Source organism: Protopterus annectens, chromosome 9.part0 (genome assembly GCF_019279795.1).
Source record: "Protopterus annectens isolate FY-2018-M chromosome 9.part0, PAN1.0, whole genome shotgun sequence".
NCBI lineage: Eukaryota > Metazoa > Chordata > Ceratodontiformes > Protopteridae > Protopterus > Protopterus annectens.
The window spans coordinates 1743982108-1743999411 of record NC_056743.1 but is presented as its reverse complement, the minus strand read 5'-3'; the positions used below and the strand labels follow the sequence as shown (position 1 = coordinate 1743999411).

Here is a 17304-nt window from a genome sequence, read left to right as displayed (position 1 = left end):
TGCAGCATTGTTATTTGCACTCAACATTTCTTAACATAATTCAATACTCGTTTTTTTTTGGTCTACGCCTGTAATGCCATTTTTTTCCAAGATGAGGATAGTGAAGCCATTGTGATAAAAGTCTTTTGTTCTATCTATTAATTTTTGAATGTGTATTTCTAAATTTCATTTTGCATGCACACACCAACGTTTACCAGAGTGATTATACTTACCCTCTTGCTTGGTTCTGGCTGATTTGATCAGGGGCTGGAGTTCCCAGTTGAGTTTAGCAAGAGCATTTTTAGAGTTTGAGTTAAATTTATTTTTTTATACAATGAGCTTTTTTCCTTTTAGTGTAGAGGCTGTTTATATTTGGGTTTCACCACAGGGATTTATTTTTGAATTTGGCATTCCATGTACTTTGAAGGGGGACAGAATATATGCAGCTATTTACATTTACACAGAATTTGGTGATGAAGGATTCTACATTTGTAGCGGGGTTACTGGGGTGAAAAGGGATGCTCAATTTAACAAGTTCATCACTCAGTTTTAGAAGAAGATTAGCTTTCGCATAATCTCTGAACACAGAACCACTGGAGGCTTTTTCCGGCTTCAGTTGTATGGTGAATGTGTTTGATTTATAGTCCAATTTCACTGCTGGGGAGATTACAACTGGTAGTGAACAGAGCTGTCCCACTTTGATGAGAATCAAGTCCAGGATTTCATCTCTCCTCATTGGGGTGCAGTCTAACTGGCTCAGCAAGTTTGTATCTATAAAGTCCAGAAATCTCTGGACAATGGGGGATGTTCAGGTCTCCCAGCGTAGCTGAAGTCCCTTACGGGAATGGTGTTTATTTGAATACTTCAGGATTCCAGAAGGGGTATTATTATTATTAGCTATAGTGTGATATAGGGTTTTGGCAATGGTTAAGTTGGATACTGAGGAGTTCCTGTCATTATCCTAATGAGTCTGGAGGTGAAATTTTGTTTTACAAATATACAAACTTTGCCACTTTTAACGCCTTCATGTAGTACGATGGGCCTGAATGCATGGTAAACACTGAAGCCTTGTAGTGATAGGGTACTCTCAATTGTCTTGAACCAGGTCCTCATGACGATGCATATAAATCGATGCATTCCAGGGTAAGCAGTGCCTGTCTGGAGTGTATTTTTTTGTTAAGGTTAGTAGTGTTGATGTTAGAGATACTGTTTTGTTGGAAGCTTTTGAAGACTGACTTTGCCTATAAAAGGCGCTATGATGGTGGATAATGTTTTTATTGATATATGGAGGTCTTGAGGAGAGCAGGTGCAGGCTATCCCTGGCAAAACAGTTAGGGTGGTCTATCATCTCATCTCACGTTGATACATACCATACCCCTTATTATGAAAGATGCCAGAAGCTAAGCCAGTTGATGAAGTCCATTACCTTTTGTTCATACTGATACAGAATTTTTGATGAAGATAAAATGCTGCTCAGGGCTAGGTTCATAACCACCTCAGATATTGTGCGAGCTTCGTTATTTATCTTTCTTCATATAGTCCATGGAGATGCATCTCATGTCACTTACTCTTAAGTGTACTACTGTGTCACATGTACTTCCCGTGCTAGGACTTGAATGCATATGTGATGTTGTGAATCCTATCTCCACTACACAAATGAACTACACAAATTCAGACGCAATTAGGACATTTGTCTGTAAACTGGATCTAACCACATAAAATCTTATGCTGATATGCTAATGATGTGACCAGCCTTGCAGAGTTTGTGTGAAAATCATATATATATATATATATATATATATATATATATATATATACACACACACACACACACACACACACACGTATATAAATAGACAAATACGTATATCTCCATCTGTGTGTGTGTGTGTGTGTGTGTGTGTGTGTGTGTGTGTGTGTGTGTGTGTGTGTTATATAGGTGTTGGACACTGTATCGAATGTACAGTGTCCCGACATGCAATAGGTCAACACAGGCAGGGGGGGTCAACAGGTGTGCGAGACTGACATTCAATGGGTAGGGGAAGGTTTCTTTCCCCAAGAATTTTGCATTCTCAGAGTTAGTATGCATAATTAGCAGGGGGGCTTGCCCCCCTGCAAATCCACTTGACGTTTGTTTACTCCACTATGGGGTAATCCCCCATGCATGTGCAGAACGTGTCATTTTGAGTGCTTTCAATGTTTGGACATCAGTCTGTAGGGTGTCAGGAAACAGACCATTCCATACAGTGTCCTACACACATATATGTATGGGATTCCAACATTTAACAGAGGTTTCATTACACTGAAGGATTTCACCAGCTGTGCTGTTTTCTTGAGAAAGATCACAGTATGGCAAGATTTGGGAAAATTTTCTCTTTCCCCACTGTAGTGCCATCTCAGAGTTGGTATACATAATTAGCAAGGGGTGTGGGGGTGCAGAAAAATTGTCTTCTTTTCTTTCCCCATTTTCGATAATTTAATGTTTCAAACTGTTAACAGTTGAATAATTGTGTTTTGGTATTGACATTTCAGCGAAATGTCATGCTTTCATTTTATGTTTATATAAATAAACAAACACACAAATTTATATTTATATGTTACACATACACACAAATACACCCCCCACACACATTTTACCTAACCACAAAAATATGTGTGTGTGTGTGTGTGTATATATATATATACATATATATATATATATATATATATATATATATATATATATATATATAAACTGTTAGATCTGATATAAATATACTATCTGGACTGGCAGTCATCTTCATCTCCATGAAAACTAAGGCTGTTAGGACTCAGCACAGCATCTAAAATTTCCCAGGTTATTCAAGCACTTTCCCTTTAACCACAATACTATGTGAATCAGGACCTTTCTCCAGATCTTTATAACTCATGCTAAAGTGTTGCAACACTACTAATTTCCACAAACATATATCATACAGCTGAAGGCATTTGTCTTTACTGGTGCAATCAGTCCAAGTAAAACGTCATGGGCATTTAGAAGCCATGTAAATGAAACAATAGTATGTCCTGGAGGGGTAATTTCCATATATCCCATAGCTCTCCATAACAGGAGGTTTAAGGTATTACACAGTGAAGACTCTAGCTTGGCTGGGTCTTTTACTTTTTACCGAGTGATTTGTCTCTGTCAATTTTTTATAGTTTGGTTTTTAGGTTACTTGGAATATTTTGCAGGCACTCTAATGTTTATGGACATTAGACTTGGTTTTAAGCTTTGGTTTTCCAAAATGTGTCTTAAAAATCAACTTATGCAGTACTGACTAGCTCAGAAAAAAGCAAAACATGGCATGTCTACAGCTAGTGGGGTTTGGCTTTATCGGTGTGAATGCACCAATAAAGACAAAGTGAAAAGTCTGGGGCATTCAGAAGCCATTGTACACGAAAGACTTATGTCCTTAAGTGAGGATTTACATATATGACATGAGCCTCCACTCATGGAAAGATTAAGATATTACACAGTGAAGATTCTAGCTTGGCTGGATCTTTCTTGTACTTTTTACTCAATGGTTTTTCTATGCGATCCTTTTACCCTTTGGTATGAATACAAAGTAACATATTGTGTATGGGAGAATGCAGAATGCATCTTCAAAAGTATGGAATATACATTTACAACAGGAGAAAGGAACTTGTGCTTACAATAGTTCTTACACTGCTAGTTGCCTGACTAAACTGTTTAAGTCTGCTTATTTTGTATTGTATAAAAACAGATTGCCTACAAAAGCAAACCCAGGAGGCAAGCCCTCAGTTGAAGGTTAGACATGCAGTAAAGTAGAAGCTTTAACAAAAGATTCAAGGTTTGTGGAATTTGATATTCCTTTTGGGGCTTACCATAGATGTAGCCCAAGACAAACATAGGTGAAAATTTTCTATTTTGTCGGTGAAACTTAGGAGGAAGACCTGACAGGGCCTACAGCTGCAGCTACCTTTTCAACAGCCTGTGGCTGGAGAGGCCATTAATGAACTGGTTACTTGGATTTTAAAGACTTAAGCTGAAAGAAGAAAAAGATTGAAGGTGTTCTTTGAACTGAAGGAGTGCTATACTAAGCCAAAATGGGTTACTTCTCTTCTGTTTTTGCCTATTTTGGAAATAAGAGAGACATTTTTAAAACCAGGCATTACGCATTTCCTAAAACTTACAACACATATGGGATGTGTGTATGTATATACAATTCATATACACACACATACATATATAGATAAATAGATGTGTGTGTGTGTGTCTGTCTGTTTGTCTTCTGACACATGTTTGGGGCGGGTAAGGAGACTGATGCACCACAGGACATTGTTATATTTCTGCCAAGGAGAATATTTTATTTTTGTTTACTTTTCAATACCCCATGCTCCCTTTCATTCACACACCTGTACTGTCCCAGGACAAACAAGCAATGGGCATGCTGGCATATCATCCTGTCTGCCAAAGATCAAATGCAAGGTGCACCAAACTGCACACCCTTTCCCCATCAGTCAGAGAACCCCCCAACCTACTCTTGGCAGCACCTTAGACACCAGAAATAGTAATCAAAAGAGAGATTCCTTGGCCATAGTCAAGTATTTCTCTCTCAACTCCGCAGTGCTAGATTACATATACAGGAATAGTACAATGGGAGCTCTCAAATGTTAGATTGGAGTCTGTTCCCTTTTTTTTTTTGGCCGTCACAAAGAGCACAAGGGTGTTGGGTTCTGGACCTCTTCTTTAGCAGAGAAGGAAGAAGCACCAGATTAGGGAACAGATTTTTTTACTACTCTGACACAGAGCATGAGAAAGTAGGGTATTTGGAACTGGAGCTTCTCTTCATAGAAGTGCCACATTGGAGAAGGTAATTTTTTTTTTTGGCTCCTCAACTTATCTTTGAGGGGCTCCAAGCAGCACAGTGTGCCAAATAAGCTAGTTAAGGCTCTGAAGCACAGAATAACTCAATGTACCTTACACAGCTCTTGCAGAAATACTCATAACATTTAACAGTTTCAGTCTATCAGTCTATCACTCTTTCTTCAGAGCTAGCCTGTAGACACCTTTTTCCTACCTTACCTTGAACAGGCAGAACACAACACTTTGGAACTCCACTATCTTCTTCAATCGGGCATCAAGAAAATCTTCAGACCATAAGAAACCCCCTCTTCCTGATCTAATTTCTATGTAGCAGGCTTTACTAAACACTTCAGGGAATTCTGCACTTCTGGCTAAAACTCCAGCAAATGCAGGGTTGTCAAACTAAATCTACTTTAAAAAAAAAAAATCCAGTGCACATATTCTTTAAAAAAATCAACACTTCCAAACACTAAGATACTACGATGTTAAAAATGCAGTTTGAAATCCCTATGGCAACAAGTATGATGCTGCACACCTCAGTCTCCACTCAAGCAATAGGGTTTCAGAGTAGGTTTAGTGGGGTTAGGAGTGACTCCTGGTGTTCAAGATCAAGGACAGACACCACAGGCAGCTGGTGGCTTGCCTTGCTCTATTAAGATCAAAACAATTAAAATGTTACGGCTTTAGCCTTAAAAAAGCTATGGATTTTAGACTGCAAATGTTGGAGGTGTGATGGGAAAGAAAGAGTTAACTGGGAACATATGTTTTGGTAATGTAATGAGCTGGCAGACTTTAAAACTTCCCTACAGAATACAATAGACTCCCTCTTAACCGATCCCTAGGCTGGATGAACAAATGGCTGGTTAAATCAGAAAATGCATACAAAATGGCATTTATAGGTTATAAATCAGCTAGAATAACAGTTGTTGTGTTGGAATGAATTTTTCTAAAGAATGCCTCCGCTGAAAACAGGCTCTGTGGAACCTAGTCGGACATTCCCGGTCAACAAATGTTAAATAAATAAATAAATGAATGAATATGAAGCCTAAAAGTCAAATGTCTGTCATTACTTAGCCTACAGAAGGCAGAAGTGCTGTTCTTCTCGGCTGTCTTTTGCTAGGACTATGGCAGAAATTTGACGGCCAGTTAAAAAGAGGCCAAATAACAGGGAGTCTACTGTACTCTGTCAGAAACAGTGGGTGAGCAAATAGGTGTAACTAAGGAAATTATTATTTTTTTTTCTAGCTGGGATACAGATTTGAATTGCCTAGATATAGCAAGGCCTTGTTAAGGTAATTCTGGTGGCTGTCAAAAATGCAAATCACTAGAAAGTGGAAATCAAAGTCTAAACCAACTGTATTTGAAATAGTGAATACTGTAACAGACATAAAAAATGAAAGTGGAATCTTTAGAAAAGGGTGGGAGCAAATTACATAGAAAAAATAGAAACAGATTAATATATGCAGAATGATGTTTTAGAGGAGGAGTGAGATTTAAGGGAAGGCAGGAATTGAGCAATTTATGTAATGCTGAACTGATGAGGTTTCTTTCGGCTTAGGGGTCACCACAGCGGAACTCCGGTCCGCTAATGTTTGGTAGGGGATTTTTATGTGCCGAGTTACCAGCCCTGATGCACAACCTTCAACGAAGGCATGCCCATTCACGCATGCCTCCACACAGAAGACGCTCTAGCTGAGAATCGAACGCGACGTCTTACTGTGAGGCGACAACACTACCGTAGCACCACATGCGATGTACAATATTTGTAACTGTGAACATTAGCATCCGTTTTACATAATCTAAGTCTTAAATGTTACTTCAATAAAGGTGTTAAAAAAGCCACAATTTTTTTGTTATGACTGTAATATACTGGAGTAAATCACTGTTACACAATTCTCACAATATCTACTTGTACTGCTTTGTTATTTTTTGTAAATAAAGCTAATTTCCTGTTAACTTAATTATAGTTTTTTTGACAGAGTTACACAAGGTTGCTAGGGAAGGGTTAAGGAGGGTTCTCGATCCCCTTCCTCAAAAAGCACAACAAAAACAGTGAATTACCATATGCTAATATACTGCAGTGTTGTACTCATACTTAAGCAATATACAAAATCATATATGTAAATTCAACACCTGCTCTCATGTTATATTTTTACTTGAGATAGTCATTCCAATGACTGAGATTAAAAATTATTCTCCCCTTACAGTTCAATATGTCGTTGCTCCCTTGGTTTTGAATCAGGAGCTCTGTCAAATCATGTTATAAATAATGCTCTTTTTTTGGAACAGCAGCAGTGATGCCAGCATGGAATACTGGATGTCTTGGGTTTAAGTCCCAAATGAGAGCCAATATTTATATTTCATACTTGTGATTTAGCAGTACCTAACAGAGGGCTTTCTCTACATGTGTTTGTATAATACCTAGTGGGAGTTATTCCAAAGCTTTTTTCTCCTACCACAAATAAGAATCAGGGCCTCAGAAGAGCAAGGAGGATCACTAGTGCTTAAGCACAGATTATAAGGATTTGCTTTACGTCAAACCTCGGTCTAGGGGTTCAGTAACTATTACTTAGAAGTTTGAAGTTGAGTGGTAAGAAAGTGGCGGCATGAGCAGATACCAGTAGCCAGTTGGCTTTCTGTAAGGTAATGCAGTGAATATGTTGTTAGAAAACTAAGAGACATGAATTTATACATCATGTTTACATATTTTTTTTACAGTAGATGGGGTTCAGGGGGATTATAGGTAGTCCACACTCAAGTAATACAGTTTTAGCCATCACTTTTCTGGGTTCATGTGTTGGAGGGCTGGAGATGGTGCAGCAGACCTTAAGCTGAGAGGAAACTTTGCCAGCAGCAGACATGTGCTTTTTTGAAAGCATGAAATGCATCCATCAAGAGTCAAGTATTTCTACTTGTAGACCTCATTTAGGTTTTTATCTAAGGTAAGCTATGACAACCATATCAGGGAGTTAGCTTTTGTTAACTCCAAACACTTGTACACTGATGTGGAGGACTTTATCTGTAGTGTACTGGATTCTGTCCAATGCCATAGAGAGGTAAAGGCACTGTAACTGTTTTCTAAGGTAGTGAGAGTTGGTCCACTTCTGAAAATGAGAATGTCATTGGCTCAAAGCAAATGCAGGGAGTGGGAGGGTATATGTACTGTCACTTACAAGTAGGGAAACGGTACTAGACCAAATAAGGATCCTGGAGTGACAGCAATGGTGAAGACTCAAGTCTGACAGCTAGTTACCTGACTGAACTGTGAATGCTCTGTTTAGGTAGTTCTGTATCCAGTTCTGTGTAATGGTACAAATCCTAAAAAAAACTAATTTTGGATGAGTAGTTGATGACCCACTAATTCAAATGCTCTCAAGGTGAATGAGCAGTCCACCAGAAAAGCTCACCTCTTTCCATGATTGTATAGAAGTTATCAGTTGCAGAACAGATGGGCACTTTGATCATAGTGGGAGCCATGCTGCAAGTCACTTAGAAGCCCATAATCATCAGCAATGCTATAGAATCTGCACATGTGACTTTTATTTCAAATATTTTAGTTATGGGGCAAAGTTGTGGAAGAGGAGATACAGTTAGGTGTTTGAACTCTAGTGGGAGTACACCTGTTTTTAAAATGAAGATTAAATATATGCATGAACGGTTTAGAAATTATTTGTGGGGTCATGTAAGAAGGAGCAGTGGATTGTGCTTCCGTTTCCTTTTACAGAGAATTTCTCTAGATGTTTGAGGACTGTTTCCATAATGATCACTTTAAACTGAACGTTTGGTTTGTGTGGGGTGTCAACTGAGCACAATAAAGTGAAAGTCAGCTTTGCCAGGGCTACTAAAAATGGGTGAGAATGCCTCAAGGAGTACTTCACAGAGTGCCACAAATGAATAAATAATATGAATATGTAACAAATAAGGATTACAAACAGTACTGACCTCAGTCTCATCAGACGGCTGTCTTGTTAGGTCACTTTCATCCTCAGACTCTATAGTCAAATTTGCATCCTTTCCACCTTCATTGATGCTCTGTGTTGTCGCATCAGGATGCAGGGCAAGCAAATCAGCAGCTTCATCAAATTCTAAAAAAACAATTATTTACATGATTTTAATCAGACAAACTTCAGCACTCCAGCTCCTGCCACACTCACAAGAAATAGGATGCATTACAGTCTCATGTTAATATTCCTACCAAACTAGGATTTTCAAGGCAGCAGTGTTGTCTGTTTACTGTGAGCATCTTCTTACTTTCTTTTCAGCTGCACCCAGCCCAGTACTCCCTACTGTTAAGTCAGTCTTTAATCACTGCACATATGGTAACCACATTTCCAGTTCTGAGTGAGGAAAACATCTGTGAAGCATAAGCTGAACTCAGAATAAAGCAGGATAACACAAAACAAATGTTACTCGAGAACTGGATAATACTGGGCTTAGACTGCTACTTCCCTTACAAAAAAGCACCCTTATTTATTTTTATTCTGTTAAACTGGGTAAATACTGCAGGGCAGTACCTATCTTCATAGAAGACCTGAAGAGAAAAGCTCCCAGCAAACAAATCATTGAGTTACACAATAATAGTTGCCATACAAAAGTCATCAGAACAAAATAATTTAAAAAAAATTAAAACTTGAAATCAATGATTACAATAATATACATCAGAGTTATTTTCAATTATATCTGCAGACAGCTACTTAAAGAGCTAATGGTGTACTTTCTGTACAACAAAATATCATATACCATATATAGCAGACTTTAATAAATTTGGTAATATATTTCAGAGTTTTGTACATGTACATAACTGATTTTTGTATGTGCCTGTGCATCATGCAAAGTCAGCCACAAAGTCAGGTAAACTAAAATTTATTCAAATGCTTTATACTGGAAACACACCGAGTGCTTCTATCCTAAAGGTATTTCTTCGGACAAAGTTATTAGCTGAATGCAGCAAGTTCTAACCAGATCGTTTTATACAAAAACATATAGACATGCACATGCTTCTTAATGCAAGAAATCTCGACAAAGCCAAAAATAATGCAGGCTAAAGACCCAGAATCAGTACAGATTTTAAACACTACCCTTACAAACACAAAAAGGTGACAGAAGAGGTTTTGCATTATCATGCATTTTCTGAAGGATATGAACTCTGAAATTCAAAATGTGTGTCAATATTTATGGATTTTAATTTTAATCTTCAATGATTTGCTAGGAAACCACACATTATGAGGAACAGAACAGACTAGAAATATGAGGCAACAATCTGGACATTCTAAGAAAATCTGGACAGTTGAGAGTTATGTACATACATAAGATATGTAGCAAAACCAGTAAAAACTGCCAAGTTAATAGTTGCTTTCTAAGGACAGAAAATGTTTGTGTATCACATTACATTCACACTTCAGGTAGCTGGATTGAGGATACTGAGTGCAGCATAAGGGGGTGAGGCCTCCTGAATGTGCCATCCTTCGTACGATGCATTAAATCAATGTCTCAAATAGATGTAAAAGATCCCATGGCACCTAAAGAAAAGGAGCAAGGGAAGTCTCCCAATGCCATGGCCAAATTTCCCCTAGTAGTATAAATACCATCTCAGGACCCCCCCAAAAAAAAAGAGATCTAGTGTAACTAACCTGGTCAACAAAGGATAAACAAAACAAATAATTCACTATAAACAACTTACTATTGTGGCTCTCTAGATCAACAACATAGTTATTAAAGCACTGCAAAAAGTTATGTGATACAAGCTAGTGATGAAAAAAATAAAAAAGGCAGACATTTAAAAGCCAACCAACTCAAAAAAGTCTACCGGTAATCCTATTAACATCCTAGCACAGAAGAAATCAGAAACAAAGAAATAAATAAAGGCATACAAGCAGACATACACTGAAGGAGGAAGCAAACAGAGCTGTCAGTAGAGCAAAAAAGAAAAGAAAAAAATCAATCAATCAATAAATAATTTCTAAAGCAAACTGCTGCCTCCTAAGCAATGTTATAAATGGTTTCAAAGCCCCTGCTAACACAGGTAACAATGACTCCTATGTGGAGAAGTACACAAATGCCCTATATAGCCACTTAAGCAAATGTATTTACTCAGTAGTACCTAAAAGGACTAAAACCGGGTCGCAAAACAAGCCACCCTGGTGGACTGCAAGTATAAATAAGTTATATAACAAAAGAAACAAACTGATATCCAAGAAAGTACAGTTTTGTACCTACCATAAATGTAGATGTTCGAGTGCTAATACAGCTACAGTCATAACAGATGGGTTCTCCTGCCGTCAGGCGGGTCCTCGGTCGGCCGAATTCCAAAGTCTAGGTCCGGCGTCGGTTGTTGTTGCTTTCTTTCCTGACGTCAGTGCGACAGGGGTATATAAGACACAGCCGACGCCATTTTCTTCAGCCTGGACTGCAGCTGTATTAGCACTCGAACATCTACATTTATGGTAGGTACAAAACTGTACTATGTTCATCGTGCATACAGCTGCAGTCATAACAGATGGGTAGAATCCCAAAGCTACGCACAGGGTGGTAGGCACTAGGTGGAACTGGGAGCAGCCAGAATGCCCTGCAACACAGCAGTGGCAAAGCCTGCTCTAGTTTTGGAGTATAAAGGTAGGTGGTAGTGTTTAGTGAAGGTATGCACAGAACTCCAAGTGGCTGCCTCCAAAATATCTTTGGTAGGGACTCCTCTGAGGAAGGCTGCAGAGGTAGCTGTGGCCCTTGTGGAGTGGGATCTGATGCCTGCAGGTACAGATTTACCATGAAAGGAGTAACAAAACCGTATGCAGTGGCCTATCCATTTTGAAATTGTCTGTTTGGAAATTGGCTTCCCTTGAGCTCCTACAGCATAGGACACAAAGAGTTGTTCTGATTTCCTGAAAGGCTTTGTTCTGTCCAAATAGTAGCGTAGCTGTCTATGGATGTCTAAGGAATGTAGCAGCCTTTCCCCTTTGTTTTGAGGATTGGGGTAAGGTAGGTAAGTGTATGGCCTGATTTAAAGCTACCCTGGATACTACCTTAGGCATAAATGACGGGTTGGTTCGTAGAGAAACCCTGTCCTGATGGAAGATGAGAAAGGGCTGCACAGCCATGAGGGCTTGTAGTTCCGAGACCCTACGAGCTGAGGTAATAGCCAGAAGGAAAGCTGTTTTCCAGGACAAATATTGCAAATCTGTTGAGGCAGCTGGTTCAAAGGGAGGCAATGTTAATTTTTCTAGAATGTAATTAAGATCCCAGGCTGGTATTGGTTGTTTCCTTGGAGGTCTTATATTCTCAGCCCCTCTGAGGAACTGCCTTAAAAGTGGGTGAGAGAATAAGGGTGGATCAGTGTTGTATTCTGCAGAAATGGCTGAGGCATGGATTTTGATGGAGGAAAATGAAAGTCCACTGTTCAGCAGCTCAGCTAGATACTGTAATATCTGAGGCAAATTCAGTTTTCTAGGATCCTGGCCCTTTTTCTCATTCCAAGCGCAAAACCGTTTCCACTTTGCGGAGTAAGCTTTTCTAGTAGATGGCCTTCTGGCCTCCAAAATGACATCCTCTTGAATAGCTTTCATGTACATGAGCTTTGAAATTTGTATTTGGGCCTCTGCTCTTTGATTGTGTGGTAGGTTCGGCATGCCTCTCATTTTTGGAAGAGTGTGAAAATGAAATCTGTAGCCTCTGTTTATAATGTCCAGGATCCATTTGTCTTTTGTGACAATATGCCAATTTTTTGAAAATAATGCCAGCTTTCCTCCCAAGGGCGCTGCCACCTGAGCCTTGCTTGGCATGCAAAGGGGAAAGTCATTGGGTTTGTTTCCTGTATTGTTGTGCACTGTCTTCGCCACCTCTTGGTGCTGGAGATTGCCATTGTCTGCCTCTATATGCTCCTTGAGGTTGTCCTCTGCCCCTTGTGCGCCTGTATCTACCTCTTTGGGGCTTGTCCGTGGCTGGAAAGGACCAGTTTTTTGAAGGCCAATTTCTGCTAAAACGTGGTGGTTGTACCTGTAGAAAAGAGTTTGCATAGATTTAGCTTTTTCTTCCATTTTCCGTAGTATTTCCTCAGCATTAGTACCAAATAATACATCCTTTTGTAAAGGAGCATCTAGTAGTTTAGCTTTAACATGATCAGGCAAGGTTTGTTCCCTAAGCCAGGCATGTCTACGAATGACTGATCCTGTAACAGCAGCTCTACTTGAGGCCTGTAGAGCATCATAGCCATATTGTAAGGTGTGTTTACCCACTTGTTCTGCACTATGCATCATATCCTGCAACTCCTTCAAATCTGGTTGTTCAGGTTGTGACATTTTATTCCTTAATTGTGATAACAGAAACTGCTGATATTTAAGCATATGGAACTGACAATTTAAGGCCCTCATGGCTAGGGTGGCTGAGGTATATACCTTTTTTCCCCCACCTTTCTAAGGATCTAGACTCTCTCTCGGAAGGTAATGGATTCTTAACAGTAGAGGCCTTCATTCCCTTGGGGCCTTGAGAAATGGTTTCAGGGTCAGCATTATGGCTTTTGTAAAGAAATTGGTGTGAGTTAGGAACTCTGTAGTACCTATCAGGCTTGACTGGGGCAGGAGGCAGGGAATCCGGATTAAGGCAAGCCTTAAGTATGTCCAAGACAGGAGGTATCGCCAGAGGTCTGTGCTGAGGTAGCAAAAGAAATTCCCTAAGCCTTTACTTGGAATCTGAAAAATCTTGGCCTTCCCAATGGAAGTGTTCCCTCAAGGTATGCAAGGTTTCCCCAAAAGAAAAATCCTCTGGGGGGGATACAGAAGGAATGGACTGCTCTGCATCAGAATCTTCAAATGTGTTCCTCTTCATCAGAATGTTCTGAAATAATGGAGCCCTGGTCAGAAGAGGAAGAATCTTCCTCCATTCTGAGTCTCTTGTCCGGAGGGGGTTGGGAACCCCTGATAAGAGTAATTAATTCCTCAGCCATTTTGAGCATCTGCTTTTTAGGCATGGTGCCTGGAGATGGCCCCTGTGCAACAGGCCTCTTATGGCTGATTTAGACTTAGTAAAGGCCTTTATGGAAAAGGAAGAAGAAGGTCTGAAGACACCATGGGTGGAAGTGGACCTGTCCACATTAAGAGGCTCAACACTCACAGTGGCGCTGTAGTCAGGGTATGGGCCGAGGAACCAGCGGTCTCGGTTACAGAAGACACCGCCAGAGAAGTGTCGTCGGTAGTCAGGGGCTACGTGGCTTTAGCTGAGAACCGGACCACGTGTAGCGGTTTTGGCGTGGTGTCAGTGGACGGACCTCGCGTGTCGGTCTTTGTCCTTGCGTTTTGGACAAAACAGTTGGTCTGGGCCTAAACAAGGTATACAGAGGGAATGGAAATCCTTATAAATACAATTGTTAACTTTGTTTGACATCGGTCTGAGGAAAGTTTAAGACTTGGTTCCCAAATTTTCATAATTTCAGGAGCTGGCCGACCGGCACAACTACTTCTGCGGCAAAAAGACTGAAGAAAATGGTGTCGGCTGTGTCTTATATACCCTGTCGCAGGAAAGAAAGCAACAACAACCGATGCGGACCTAGACTTTGGAATTGACGACAGAGGACCGAGAACCCATCTGTTATGACTGCAGCTGCATGCACGATGAACATCAAGAAGGAACATACTCAGCAAAGGAAGACTACCCTACACAGCCTAAACAAGCAAATCAGAAACCTTGTAAAGTCCTCTAAAGCAAGTTACGTGACCAGACTAGCATCCTTAGTTAAAGACAATCATAAGGCATTCTCTACCTATGTCCAAAACCTCAAAGGGAATACCCAGCTCTGTAGTGAACTTACAGTGGATGGCATCACTCACACAGAACCTGGAAAAAATTGCCAACCTGCTGGCTGACAGATTTGGAGACAATTTCACCCCCCACCCCGTCCCCACCAGCCATACCCCATAGCATTCCTGACACCTATCCTCTACAGTTTATCTTCAAAAGAACAGGTCATTCAAATGCTCTCCAAGGCCAACAATACAGGCTCCGTGGGGCCAGAGTACATCCGAGGCTACTTACTAAACAATCTATAACCAGACCTAGCGCAACCACTTAGCTGTCTCTTTAACCACAGCCTGAGCACTGGTTTTGACCCGGAGGAGTGGAAAACAACAGTAATCCTCTTGCACCACAGGGGTCCATCAACCAACTCTGGGAACTATAGACCCATTAGCCTGACCATCCTTATCTGAAAGGTCATGGAAAAAAATCATCATGGACTTTATCAACCAGGACACAAGCAACCTTCAAACTCTTGACCCAACCCAGTTTGGTTTCATCAAGGGTAGATCTTGCTTATTAAACCTGGTGAACTTCTTTGAGAAAGTCACCAAAGCCCTGGATGAGGGTAAAGCAGTACACACCACATATCTTCATTTAGCCAAGGCGTTTGACAAAATTCCCCACTCAGGGATCATTGAGAAACTCTCCCAGATGGGTAGCAACCCATTCTTCACTAACTGGGTAGCAAACTGGCTTACAGATGGAACACACGCTGTTTAAGTTAGGGACTCCATCTCTACCAGTAGACCAGTTACCAGTGGTGTACCACAAAGATTTGTACTGGGCCCTCTACTGTTTGTAATTTATTTTTCTGAAGTCCAGTCAAAAGTTGATGGCTTGTGGGTTACTAAGTTTGCAGACTAAACTGGGTGCAATCACAGTCCCCCAACGACATCAACAAATTACACAAGACAAATGACTGGTGTCAGTGTCAGGGCCATGGACTGAAAAAAAAAAAAAAAGGCAAAAAAATGCCTCATCTCCTTTGGCAGAGAAGTAGCCCCTGCTAGTTAGAATATTGACAGTACACCCTCTAAGATCAAACACAGTGGTGCGTGACTTGGGAACACAGGTTGATAGCAATCTAAATTCGATCATGTGTCCAAAGCAATAAGAAAAACCTTCTACACTGCCCATCTCATATATAAAGGCATCACATCCAAGATCAGGGAGGTCATTACTCCGCTGCACTTGGCCCTCATCAGACCACTAATTGAGTACAATGCTCCCTTCTGTGTGTACCTCATCAGACACCTGCAGCAGCTGAAGAGAGACCACAGAGATTTCTAACCAAGAGAATTCAGGGCTTCCAAGACATGATCTAAGTAGAAAGACTGAAATCCCTATCACTGTACTCTATATTGTACAGGCTGCTGAGAGGTGACCTGTGCCAGGCCTATAGCGCAGTCTCTGACCCTGCCGTAATGGAAATGCTGCACATCTGCAAATCAGATGGGACAGGAATCACTCACTCCAGAGATCTCAACCTGGCTTGCAACGTTAACTTGAACTTGCGCAAGAGACAGATGCGTCTCCCAAAGATTGCTGTTCCTCTGGAATAAGCTCCCATTTCGTGTGAAGCAGAGCTCCTCAATGACCCTATTTAAGCTTATCCTTGACAATTGGATGGGAAACCATAAAAACACCCTGGAGTGGCACCTATGGTCCTCATAGACAGAGGCATTCAGTGCTGATCACTCTGCAAACAATGACCATCAACTAGGGTACTTGTGGTTTTTACATGGCTAGTATTGTAAAGGTCCTAGGGCCATTAGCCTAATAACCTCCTATGAACTTATAAAAAGGCACCTTAACACCCAAATGCTTAGGTCAAAGACCAGTCAAAAAGCACCAATTCCATTAATTCAGAGTCATAAACTAAGTTTCCCACTCACTTGTCTATTTTAAACAGCAAGCTCTGTGATCTGAGATACTGCAAGGGAAAATATGCTACAAGAAGCACCTTAAAGTTAAGCAACTCAAAAGCCTTCAGATAATCTTCCTATTAACTAGACCCTAGTACAGAATAAAAAGGAAAAGAAAAAAGGTACCTTGTTGTAAATCTGAGACCTGTAAATGTGAGTTACAGAATAATGGGAAACAAAAATAGCAAACCTAAAGAAGAACAGAATGCCGATTATCTCTGTTCTCATTCAAACATATTTTTCCACAGGGGACAGGAACCCCTGCTATATACTAACTTCGATATCACCATACCTCAGAGGAAAGAGAATAAATCACAGACAGGGATGTCAAGCTTAGTATACAAAAATCCCTATTTTCATACATTCAGACTTTCTGTTCTGGGACTTTTGCTTATGAGTCTCAGAATTTAAAAATGTTATCAAGAAAAACATGAAAAATTACATAAAACTGCAGAAGATACAATGATCGACCTTGGTTCCATCTTGATCAATTACTGCATAAAAAAAACTATATCACTGCTCTGAGAAAAATCACTCATTATAACACTTACATAAAGGTGGTAAGTCATCAGATTTTATTACATGCAGATCGTTTGTAATCCTATCACCAATATCAAAAATCCTATAAAAATGTATCCACAAAAATGTATCCACACACAATTCAAATACCTCAGTAATGACAGTCTCCTCTTCAAAACTCAACCACTATAGTACAAACAGCTACCCTCCTTAGTTTACCCTAAAAGAGGTCTCATCATTTAGAACAAACCAGCA

General features: G+C 40.2%; 1 protein-coding gene across 1 annotated transcript in view; it reads right to left on the bottom strand.

Annotated features, from left to right (window-relative positions):
- Nucleotides 1–17304, bottom strand: part of YIPF2 (Yip1 domain family member 2) — a 297545-nt gene that overhangs the window by 218229 nt on the left and 62012 nt on the right. Inside the window, exon 3 of the mRNA XM_044082337.1 lies at nt 8768–8910. Within this exon, the coding sequence (XP_043938272.1) occupies nt 8768–8910 (143 nt within the window). The remainder of the gene's footprint in view (nt 1–8767; nt 8911–17304) is intronic.